Here is an 11652-nt window from a genome sequence, read left to right on the forward strand (position 1 = left end):
GGGGGTACCCAATCTAAAAATCTGGATTCTTCTCTAACTTATTGCCATTTTATTTCCTAGGAAGCAAGGTACGCGTCTCCAAAGTGTACTGGACAGAAAATGCTACCGAGCACAAGGAGGTGGCCATCCGCTGCAGCCTGGAGAGTTCTGGCAGCTCGGCTTCTCTGTACTCTGTGATGTGGTTGCGCAACGGGGAGCATTCAGGAAGGCAAATGCTGGTACACCTTCGGCATGATGGCTTGCTGGAGTATGGTGACGAGGGGCTCGGGGGGCATCTGTACTGTTACCGCTCATCCCCTACAGACTTTGTCCTGAAGCTTCATCGGGTCAGAATGGAGGATGCTGGTTTGTACTGGTGCAAGGTGACAGAGTGGGAGCCACATGGTACCCCTGGCACGTGGGTCAACCGAGCATCAGATGAGTCCCAGCATGTGGTGCTCACGGTGCTGCCTTCAGGTAAGTAGGGGTTAATCTGCCCTGGCCCCTGGTCAGGAGAATCTTTGTCCCCCGCCCCGTCTTGTGTTTCCCTCCCAGTTACGTTTTGCTGAACGCAGTTTACAGATTCCCTAAAGAAAGTGACTTTGCAGTTTCTGTCAATAGTGATTGCTAGTTCTCATTTGGACAGATGAGGTCTACACAAGTTTTCGGGCACAGACACGGAAATGTCAGGGGCATCTGACCTGCTTCCCCCGCCCCTTCTCCTCCCGAACCAAAAAAGCCATCCACATCGTATCCCTTTCAATAACAAAATTATGTTCGAAGCGGACATCTTTACCCCTTGGCTGGTTCTCCAGTCTCAGAATGCTCGGATCTGCAGAGGGAGTTGGAATGAGGGATAGGGGCCTGGTGATGGGATGTTTCATTTGGTCTCACTGCAGTCAACTGCCTCTACATGCTCCCCACCTCCAAACCAAAGCGAAACTTTTCTTAATGAGTAAGTGCCATGTTCTTCTCTCTCGATAGGTCAACAAATCAGCAGGGCTTTGAGAACGATAGTCATGTGGTGGGTGGGCCTCACGTGACTGCAGCTTGAAAGGCATCAGAGAAGGAAGTATGCCCTGTGGAGCTTGCTTATGGGGTCCAGCGAGGAAGGCAGCTACTTAAAGACCTTGGCCCAAGAGTGACCATTGTCCACGTGGGAAGGCCAACCTACTCAGCTAGTGCACAGCTTGAGGAGGGGTGTGGAGCAAGAGGCTGTGAAGGAGAAGAGGGCAACCTTCCAGCCAGTACAGTGCCAAGCATGTAGTAGGCATTCATTAAGCATTTGTTAATGAAAGCAAAAATTTCTCCAACCAGACCCATAAATCTTCCCTGGTGATCAGTGTGCTGGCTAATATGGCCAGCTCATCTCTGAGCTGCTTCTTTCTTTCTTTCTTTCTTTCTTTCTTTCTTTCTTTCTTTCTTTCCCTTTTTATGTAAATTGTTTTAATGTTTATTTATTTTTGAGAGAGAGAGAGAGAGAGAGAGGGAGGGAGAGGGAGAGAGTGGGAGAGGGGCAGAGAGAGAGGGAGACACAGAATCTGACACAGGCTCCAGGCTCTGAGCTGTCAGCACAGAGCTGGATGAGGGGCTTGAACTCACAAACCCACATGATCATGACCTGAGCCAAAGTTGGATGCTTAACCGACTGAGCCACCCAGATGCCCCTGAGCGGCTCCTTCCTGGTGGGGTTTAGGGAAAAGGCGAGAGGTGCGCTGAACTTAATAGTGGGAAGGGGACACCGGAGATGCATAGCTGTGACCTTGGTGCCCCACACCAGCAAGAGTAAAAAGGATCAATTCTAGGTAACATTCCTGAAACACCAGCTAGCTTTGGTGACACTCTCTGGGGGCAAAAAGCGGTGCTGGGAATAGGTGGCAACTTCTCCAAAATAGGGACAGTTGTGTCCCCGCCCCAGCCAGGCTTCTAGAGCAGAAGTCAGAGTTCTCTGACTTGCTCCCTAGGGCTCCAGCATCCTCTTCCCCCAAGTGTTCTTCAGCAGAAGTTTTCTCCCCAGTGTCCAGAAGATATTTTTCTTCTATTCCAACAATTACGGGAAGTCCCACAACCTGAGCACATTCCATACATGTTTTCTCCCTGGAATCCCTAGGCTCTGTAGAATCAGCACTTTTTGTGGCAGAATAAATAGATAATAACTGTAATAAATATATATTCTGTGATGAAAAAGCACATCTCCTCTGAGAGACATGGGATCCTACACAGCAATATATAAATTAACTATATATATATATATATATATATATATATATATATATATATAGTTAATCTTTGTAGAATCCTTACAAGTCAGGTGTAAGGTTTTTAGAAGATAAACTCTGGAAAGAAAACATTAAAAGTTGGGAGGTCTTTGTATTCTTTACAGTTGAAGAAGCTTGAAAACCTGTGCCATGATAAGCTGAGGGTTTTTGTTATAGACACAGTGGGGGTTCCCAAGTAAATCCTTGCTTACAGCATTTTGCTTCCTCTACCTGGCTGTTCTTTCCTGGTAGTTGGGGAGGCAGTGGTGGGGGGGGGGGGTGTGAGATGCAAAATCCCAGGGTTTGGAATCAGACAAGCCTAGGCTTGGATCACAGCCCCCTGCCACCTATGAGCTGTGAAATCATACCCTGGTTCCTTAACCACTGTGAGCCTCAGCTTTACTCATAAAATGAGGATCGTAATACAAATGTGTGTAAAGTAGCTAGCATAGTCCATGGATATTGTAAGTGCTCAAGAAATGTTAACTCTCTTTCCTCTTATGCCTCCAAACATGCTATACACACACACACAGACAACACACACACACACACACACACACACACACACACGTATATACTATATCTATCTATATCTATCTATATCTATATATATGCAAAATATTTTTAATATATACCTCTTACTCCTTTTATTATTTTTAATGTTTATTTGTTTTTGAGAGAGAGGGAGAGAGAGAGACAGTGGGAGAGGGGCAGACAGAGAAGGGGACACAGAATCCGAAGCAGGCTCTAGGCTGTCAGCATAGAGGCCAACAAAGGGCTTGAACCCACGAACTGCGAGATCATGACCAGAGCTGAAGTCTGATGCTTAACCTACTGAGCCACCCAGGCGCCCCATGACAAAATATTTTAAGTTGTTCAATAAATAACCATGTGAGCTTCTGAGATCACAAAAACATGTATTACAGAGTCTGTTCCCAAAGAGCTCAGATTCTTTTTCCTTTTTTTTTAATGTTTATTTTTTGAGAGAGAGAGAGAGTGGGGGAAGGAGGCAGAGAAGGAGGAGACAGAGAATCCCAAGCAGGCTCCGTGCTGTCAGCACAGACCCTGATGTGGGGCTCAAACTCCCGAACCGTGAGATCATGACCTGAGCTGAAACCAGGAGTCGGATGTTTAACCAACTGAGCCACCCAGGCATCCCCCAAAGAGTTCAGATTCTGTTGGGGAAGTAAAGTCCAAAATGGTAGGTGTCATCAAAGAAATAGTTTTAGGGTGCTGCACAAGGAGCAGAGGCAGGGCTGGGGTGAAGGGCTGGGTGGGGAGGAGATCTGGGAAACTCCCCAGAGTATGGGGCCTATGAAAAGGAAGAGGACATATTTTAGGGAAAGGAAAGGCTAGGCAAGATGATCATAAAAACTGTGGTGCAAGGGCAGGGGCACCTGGGCGGCTCAGTTAGTTTAAGTGTCCGACTTTGGCTCGGGTCGTGATCTCCTGGTTCATGGGCTCGAGCCTTTCATTGGGCTCTGTGCTGACAGCTCAGAGCCTGGAGCCTGTTTCAGATGCTGTGTCTCCTTCTCTCTCTGCCCCTCCCCAACTCATGCTCTGACACTCTCTCTCTCCACTCATCTCTCTCTCAAAAATAAATAAACATTAAAAAATTATTAAAAAAAAAACTGTGGCGCAAGGGTAAGAGAGGCAGCTAGTGAGATGGGAGGGTATGGATCTCAAACTCATCCCACATATGTAGCTAAGGAAGGTGAACTGAGTCATGAACCTTATGGAGTGTCAGCGAAGTTCAATCAGGGGAGTGACATCATGAGATTTGCATTTTAGGAAGCTCCCACTGGGAGCCCTGTTAAAGATGAGTTGGAAGGGAGGCAGACACAGAGCAGAGAGCACTATTTGAAATTGATAGTAGGAACCCAGGTGAGACAAGATGAAGGTCCAAATTAAGGCAGTGCTTTAATGAGGGATGAGAGAAAAGCAGGCAGTCAGTGTTAGGCAGCAGCATCTTCAGGATTTAGAGACTGATTAGGTGCATGTGGAGGGTGAATGGGCAGAAGGGGAGAATCAAGGATGAATAAGAAGTTTCTAGCATGGGTGGTTAGTGGGGACATTCACTAAATGAGGTAATATAAGGTCTGATGGAGAAATTAGTTCAATTTTGAATAAGTTGAGCTGGAATTGATGTGTGGAGTATGTGTGAGTTATCCAGAGAGTTCTACCCAATAGACATGGGGATTTCCAAGAGAGATCTTTGCCAGAGCTGTAGATTAGTAGGCATCAACTCATAGCCAATAATGGTGTCCAACGATGCATCCCTGAGATACTATTGATCAGGGAAGTACAGAAGAGGAGACTGAAGGGGAACGAAAGGAGTAGCCAAGAGGTAGGAGGAGAACCAGGGTTTGGTGGTATCCTAGAAACCAAAAGCAGAGAGCACAGCAAAAGGGAAGGGAAAGCCAACAAACTCAACTATCGTAAAGAGGTCAATTAAGATAAGAACGGGCAAGTGTCCATGGGATTTCACACTGCAGGGCAATTGCAGAGAAGTAATGAGAAAAGGCAGACCACAGTGAAAGAGTGGACACATCAAATATAGATTACACTTTCAAGAGCTTTGATGTAAAGGTAAGAGAGAAGATAAGTGGCAAGAGGTGTCAGTGAAGTTTTACTTTGTTCTGTTTTGGTTTGGAGCTGGTAGGGACTTGAGCACTTTAAAAAATTCTAGAGGGGAAAGAGGCCGCGGAGAGGAAGATGATGACGCTATACCACCTGCTGACTGCAGTGCCCCTCCATGCCACCTTTGGTCAACACCTACTAATCCTTCACCTCCCAACTTATCCGCTACCTTCTCAGGGACTAACATGCTACCAACTCTCCACTTCTTAGATGGTTTTCTGCCACCTCCCTGTGGCAATTTCAGGGTGGGTTAGTTTAGGACTACCTAATAAATCTGTGGAGCGCCGTGGCTCAAGTGGAGACAGAAAAGTTAAGACACATCTCCCTGGGGGAATGGAATGGACCTGGTATTTGCTTCTCCATCTGACCTCCTTACCTATGACTAAGCCAAGGCAGGGGCTAGAGATACCTTAGTCTTCCTACCTCACCCTCAGACCCCAGACATAAATGTCTTATTCTAGAGAATTCTCTGTAATTAATTAATAGGCAAGATTATAAGGCTTTCTGGGGACTGGATTACTTGTCATCTTATGTATTTGTTACTCTTCCCCAGCTTCTAGGTGGGTAAGGATATACTTAGAAAGTGACCCTTCAAAGGAGATATGTGCCCCTACCACACTGAAGTTTCTGGAGAGACCATAACATTTTTCTATGCTACCCCGGTGCCTCCCACAAAGTCTGGCACGTAGTACTCAGTAAGTGCTTCATGAAAGAATGAGCAAGCGAGTCTTCAGTTGGGATGAAACAGGATACTGTCAGGCACCATTCATTCTGGGATGCGCTTGTATTGGGTTCCCGAACCCTACTTTCATTTCTTGGCGGGAGCCAACTCTCTCCCGTGGCCACACTTGGCATGGTCCGTTGGTGAATTTGGGTTGGGGTGGGGGCAGAATTGGTAGCCCCCTCGCTCTCCGGTATCTGTCCTCTGCTGAAGTCAGTACTTCTGAGGTAATATGGAAAAGGAATGCTCCTCATGGTGTATTTGGCTGTGGGTGGGAGCAAGTTATCAACCAAGCCTCGTGATGAAGTGTTCTCATTACGCTTTTGGCTCTGTCTTGCAGACCTTGTACTTCGAGCATCGGGCACTTACTCGGATTGATTCAAAATGCCAAACCTTAATGGTTTGGGATGTCGCTAATTCTAATCCAGATATGGGTGAGAGGCAGATGGTGGGGACTGGTGATTGTGGGATCCAGAGCAAACCCTGCCCTCCCAGGAGAGGTAATTTAGAAGCATTGGAGCTGACAGTTGCTAGCTGTTGGCCAACTCGGCACTGTGAAGAGCGCCTGTGCTATCCTTTGATGGCAGATTGCTCCACACAGAGCAGTCTCCTCCCCATTAAGATACCCAAACCCTCTGGCAGTCCCTTCACGCTGAAGGTTAGAGTCTCAGGGGAAAAAGAAAAAAAGCCAAGTACCGGATTTCTTCTCACCTTCTGCGTGCTGGTGCAAATCTCTTCAGTATCGCACCACCGTCCTAGCAACGGTGACACGGAGGTGGACTCTCACTTCCCAATTCTCTGCCTCCCATGATAGGGAAGGGAAGTCAGAGTCTCCTACATAGTCATTCGACTCTCAGTGGAACGTCACCCAGCCACGGAGACGGAGGGACCAGAGACTTGAGGGAGAGACTGGGCCTGCGGAAGAACGTGGCCAAGCTTGTGGTGCCTGTGTGGAGAACCAGCTGGTTGAGCCCCGTTTTCTACCCGGTCTCTTGGGAGAGCATTGCCTGTGATTTTCCTACCAGCGTACTGATAGTTATTCCTTGCTGACTCAACAGATGTGCTGAGCGCTCTGTTAAATACTTCATTATCTTATCATGACTCTAGAAATTATTATCCCCATTTGATCGATGAGGAAACTAAGCGTTATTGAGGGCAAGTAACTGGTCCAACGTCAATAAGAGTATGTGGAAGAGCCAGAATGTGAACCTGGCTCCCTTCGAGATGGAAGAGGTACTCAGTCGCTACTGTGCATACGAGTAGCGTGAAGTGTCAAGGCCCGTGCTCTTCTCCGCTGTTTTCTACAGCTCCGGTCTCTTTCAGCACTGCCATTTCTACCTCCTTCCTACCCACATGCCTTCAGATATATTAAGATAAGACCTGGGGAGATTTATTGTAGTCAAGCAGGGCCTTAGAGAGAGGGGTCAAGTAGGATCTATAGAGAGAGAGTGATAATGAATTAAAAGTCTAGCTTTATCATTGCCCACCCTTTCAAAAACCAAAACCAACTTGAGGGCGAAGAATATACATGAGACCAGAGAAAATCCAGCTGCAAACTCCTTTAGCTCGTCAAGTCCTGTTCAGAGCTAGCCTCATGTTCAGTGATGGTCTTTACTCTGTGTAACAGGACGACAGCCACCCCTGGGTTTCTGTGTGTGCAATGCACTCACGCAATTGATTCATCCATCGGTTTCCATTGATGACCTATGGACAAAGTGCTGTACAAGATAAAAAGATGCATAAGACATGGGCCCTGTCCTTCAGGAGTTCACAAGGCAGGAGCCGGACAAATGTTTAAGGCTCTTTCTTGACTTCCAGCAAAGAGACGTTCTTCAAGGTGCAAATGCATCAACAATGCCAAAAATGGGATTCTTGCGGTAGAAGTTGGTGGAAATGACCTCCAAAGCCGTTTACATCTCTAAGAGTCTATAATCCCATGAATCCTATAACTTAACCTCTGAAGAAGAACTTGCTTATGTCATTACAATTTTCCAATAAAAGCACAGCTACTATTAGCATCAGAGTTTTCCAAAAAGCCCCAAGTTCAAATATCCTGTCATAAACAAATGTCGTCGGAAGACTACATTTAGTGGTTGGTGTCTCTCTAAGCATGTGCCTTTGTGCATGGAGGTTGTTAGGCACTGCCTCCTGGAACCTGTGGTGTTTGCAGCCCTGTCCCTTTGCCTCTCTGGCCGTGTGGCCAGGAGCCACTTTGGGACTGCTTGTGCATGCCTGGCGTGTCTGTGCGCTGACAGTGCCCCCCCTCCCCACCCCGCCACGGACTGCAGTTGCTGGAAGATCGTGTGCTTTAGCTTGCCTTTATATAGTAGCCTTTGCCCAGGTGGTTGCAGTCAGTCCGGTTCGATTCAGATCAGCCAACGTTGTCAGGCAAGTGCCGGGCATAGCAGGGGACACAGAAACCAATGACGCTATCAGTGGCTATCAGTCGTACTCAACTGTGGTGGAATGAAGGAGATGGATAAGGAGGAACAAAAGTGGTCTATACCAGGGGGTATGTGAGAGGAGCATTGGAGAGGACTGTGCCCGAGGCAGGTAGAGGACCCAGGAGAGGAAGTGTTGTCTGAGCTGGGTCAGGAGGACCCAGAGGATTAGGATGCAGAGAGCGTGCGTGATGGAGGCAACAGTAAGGGCAACACAGGAGGGGAGCCAAACGGAGGGTGCCTGGGTGGGGGGATCCCAACAGGAGAGTCCGGACCGAGCTTCTCACTGTAGTTGCTGTTGTGTAAAAACAGTGCACTGTGTGAGTGTGCACACGTGCACGTGTGTGTGCCGCGTGCGTGCCCATGTGAGTACGCACACTTAAGCAGCAGCCGTGGGAATAACTCAGTTAAAAATTCAGGACCAGCAACAGAGCTGAGAACGAGGGTTGAATTATAGATATCTTTTCTGAGGATAGAAGATTAAAGGAGAGGTTTTCTTTTTTTGTTTTATTTTTCTTCGCGGCTGTTGGTTTTAAGTAGGTCATTGGAACCCCCCGCCCAGTGGTTGGGACAAGCTGGGTGAGGGCAGCTAGGCTGGAAGAGCCCTATTCTGGACTCCTCTGCCCACATACGATTTAAAGGGCCCACCACTACTTGGCCCCACTATTTTTACATATATTTCCCTGTAACAATAAATCCCCCAAGTGTTTATCATTGATTAGTGCAGGTAAGCTGGAGACTAATTATCTTCTTTATTGTTCTTTTCATTGCAGAGCCCACATTTCCCTCCAGGATCTGCTCATCAACACCTTTACTCTATTTCCTGTTCACCTGCCCCTGCATTCTGTTTATCCTTCTGCTCATTTCCCTCGTCTGCTTGTACCACAAAGCCAGGAGGTTGCGGGCACTGAAGCTAAACGCGCTGAAAGAAAAGACTCTCTGGGTGGATTTGAAACGGGCTGGAGACTGGGTAACCACCTGGAGGGAAGAGGAAGACCATTGAATCCCGAGAGCCGTCTGCAGCCCTATGGAAAAGTGTGGGCTCTGGAATTGGACTGAGCATTGGTGTGAATGAATCCTGATTGTGTCCTTCTTGGTGTGTGTGGCCTTGGGCAAGTTACCTAGGAATCAGAGGGAATGTGTATGTGGTTTCTTTGTGTGTTAAGTCATCTACCCCTTGCCTTCTCCCAGGAGCTAGATGATTTACCCTGTGTTTCATTTGCCGCACCTCACAGAGGTTCAGGGTCCCCTTCTGTAAGGAGAGAACCTCCCTCACACAGCCTCTTGGGTATTAGTTGCGATCCTATGGCGAAGCCCAGGGTGAGGCTGCCCTCTGCTTTCTCCTCCCTATGTCACTGATTCCCAGGAAAGCATTCCGAGTGGTCCAGTCACACTGGCTCTAGGTAATCTTTTGCCCCCAAATAAGAGGTGTGGGAAGGGGCCTGATGTCAGCAAGGCAAAAAGGAATTGGGAATATGCCCTTCATTGACATCAGATCTACTTCCCAATGTGGATGTGACTTCCTTCAATGCAGAAATCCTGTCTTGCCCCCATCCCATCTATAAATGCTACTCAAGGACAATCTCTGCGTAGACGGTACCTAATTAATATTGATGGGTTCTTTGAAGAAATTATAAAGCATTTTGTAGTCTGAGTTTCTGCTTCCTCTTTCTTCCTCCCTCCTTTCCTTCCTCGCTTTCTCTGTTTTCTTTCTTTCTTTCTTTCTTTCTGTCTGTCTTTCTTTCTTTCTCCTCACCTCACCTCTCATCTCCTTTTCTTCTTTTCTCTATAAGACTATTAGGTCATTAGGAAAAACTTTTTTTTTTTTTTTTTAACGACAGTCAACCCCGAGGCCTCATATCTCCCCTTCCTCCCCACACCAAAAGATCCATCTGGGTCCTGGCTTTTAGCCAATGTCTTATTTTCTTTGACCTGACAGCACTGGGTAGTAGCACAGAGTGTTGTGGTAGTTCTTTGGGGGAGGAGGAGTAACAGGGCCCCTGTCCCCTCCTTCTCCAGCAGGGGCTGGGAGCCCAGGGGGATCACTGGGTCAAGTCTGGTTCCTCAGAGTCCCCAGTTCTCAGCCAGGAAAGGTCAGGAGGGCTGGGGTTGGGGAGTGTCATGGCTTACAGCTTTTAACAACTGGCCCCAGGATATGATAACTGTTCCCACTGGGCCTGAGGTCTCCTCATCTTTGTTTCAAAAGCTGCCCAGGCCCTATCGGAGCCAGAATTGGAAATCAATCAGTGCCACCTAACAGACTTGAGAAAACGCATCTATTTATTATCTATGTGACCAATGGGGTTGCTTTAACACTTGGCGATTTGCATGTCCAAGGAGAGCAATTTATTTTTAATTATTTTATCAAGCACACACGTCTTCTGCAAACATAATTAGTTCCCTTGCCAGGGGATTACCGGGGCTCTGAGAACTCCCACTGTAGCCTATGGGTTCCTTACGTTTCTCTCCCTTTATCGGCTCATTTGAAATACTACAAGTGTTTCCTTAAATGTGTCAACACATCTGTCTCTTGTCTCTCAGGTAGGGTGGCATATTTTTCAGAAAACAAAGCTAAGGTTATGACTCCTTAGAAAGTGTGATGCCCCCTGCCCACCCCCCGCCCCCGGCAGAAACCTGGAGTTTAATTGGTATTTTGAAGAGAAAGAACAGAATTGAGCCCCGTCAGATAATCCCAGCAGACTCTAGTACTGTCCCCTGCCTGGGCTACTCTTTCCCCTTATCTCTCTTCCTCTGTCCTCAGCTGGGCCCCGCCTTTCAGAAGCTTGGAGCTCAGCACTTTTTCACGTTTGAATCCGGCTCAGACATTGCACAGAGCAGACACTCAAATGTCCAACCGCACCACCCAGCGCAGAGCACGGGAACGATTATTTCCCAGTGAGCACCTCCTAGTGTCTCACACAGCCTCTTGGGTATTAGTTGCGATCCTATGGCGAAGGCAGAGATGGGGGTGAGGGATCTAGTGGTGACCCGCCCCATCCCCTGGGGTCGTCACCTTGCATCTTCTGGATGCTCTGCTTTCATACAGCACGTTAGGTGTCCAGAGAAGCCACACGGCTCCATTTGGCCCATGGGGAATTTTCAGGCAACCAAGCCCCAAAGTCATCTTTTCTCTTTTCTTGAACTGAATAAAATTTTTCACCTAACTCAGGAGACATTTTACATGAAACCTCTTCTTTTTCCAATTATGTACTTGTTCCATTTTCCTGTCTAAAACTTAGTACAGAATTGTACTTTTGTTCATTGATTTCAACTTTTCCGTTCTATGTCAGCACCTGGTTTTCCCGTCAGCATCTTGTGTTTCAAACCCTCTTTGGTAACAGAACAACCCTCTGTCTCAGGAGTTGGCCACCTATGGCCCACAGGCCAAATGCTGCCCACCACCTGTTTTTTAAAATACGATTTGTGCGAATACAGCCACTCCTGTTTGCCTACATATTACCTCCGGCCGCTGTCACAATAAAACTGCAGTGGTGAGTCACTGCCAGGGGGGCTATATGACCCGCAATGCCTAGAATGTTTACTATCTGACACTTTACAAGAAACGTTTTCCAACCCTGCTCTTTTTTAGTGGCTAGTGTTCTGTCTCCGCCAT

General features: G+C 47.4%; 1 protein-coding gene across 1 annotated transcript in view; it reads left to right on the forward strand.

Moving 5' to 3' along the window:
- Positions 1-9713, forward strand: part of CD101 (CD101 molecule) — a 35500-nt gene extending 25787 nt beyond the window's left edge. Inside the window, exons 8-9 of the mRNA XM_015534637.2 lie at positions 61-456; positions 8813-9713. Coding sequence (XP_015390123.2) covers positions 61-456; positions 8813-9042 — 626 coding nt within the window. The 3' untranslated portion in view covers positions 9043-9713. The remainder of the gene's footprint in view (positions 1-60; positions 457-8812) is intronic.
- Positions 9714-11652: the final 1939 nt, after the last annotated feature.

This window comes from Panthera tigris, chromosome C1 (assembly GCF_018350195.1).
Source record: "Panthera tigris isolate Pti1 chromosome C1, P.tigris_Pti1_mat1.1, whole genome shotgun sequence".
NCBI classification, from domain to species: domain Eukaryota; kingdom Metazoa; phylum Chordata; class Mammalia; order Carnivora; family Felidae; genus Panthera; species Panthera tigris.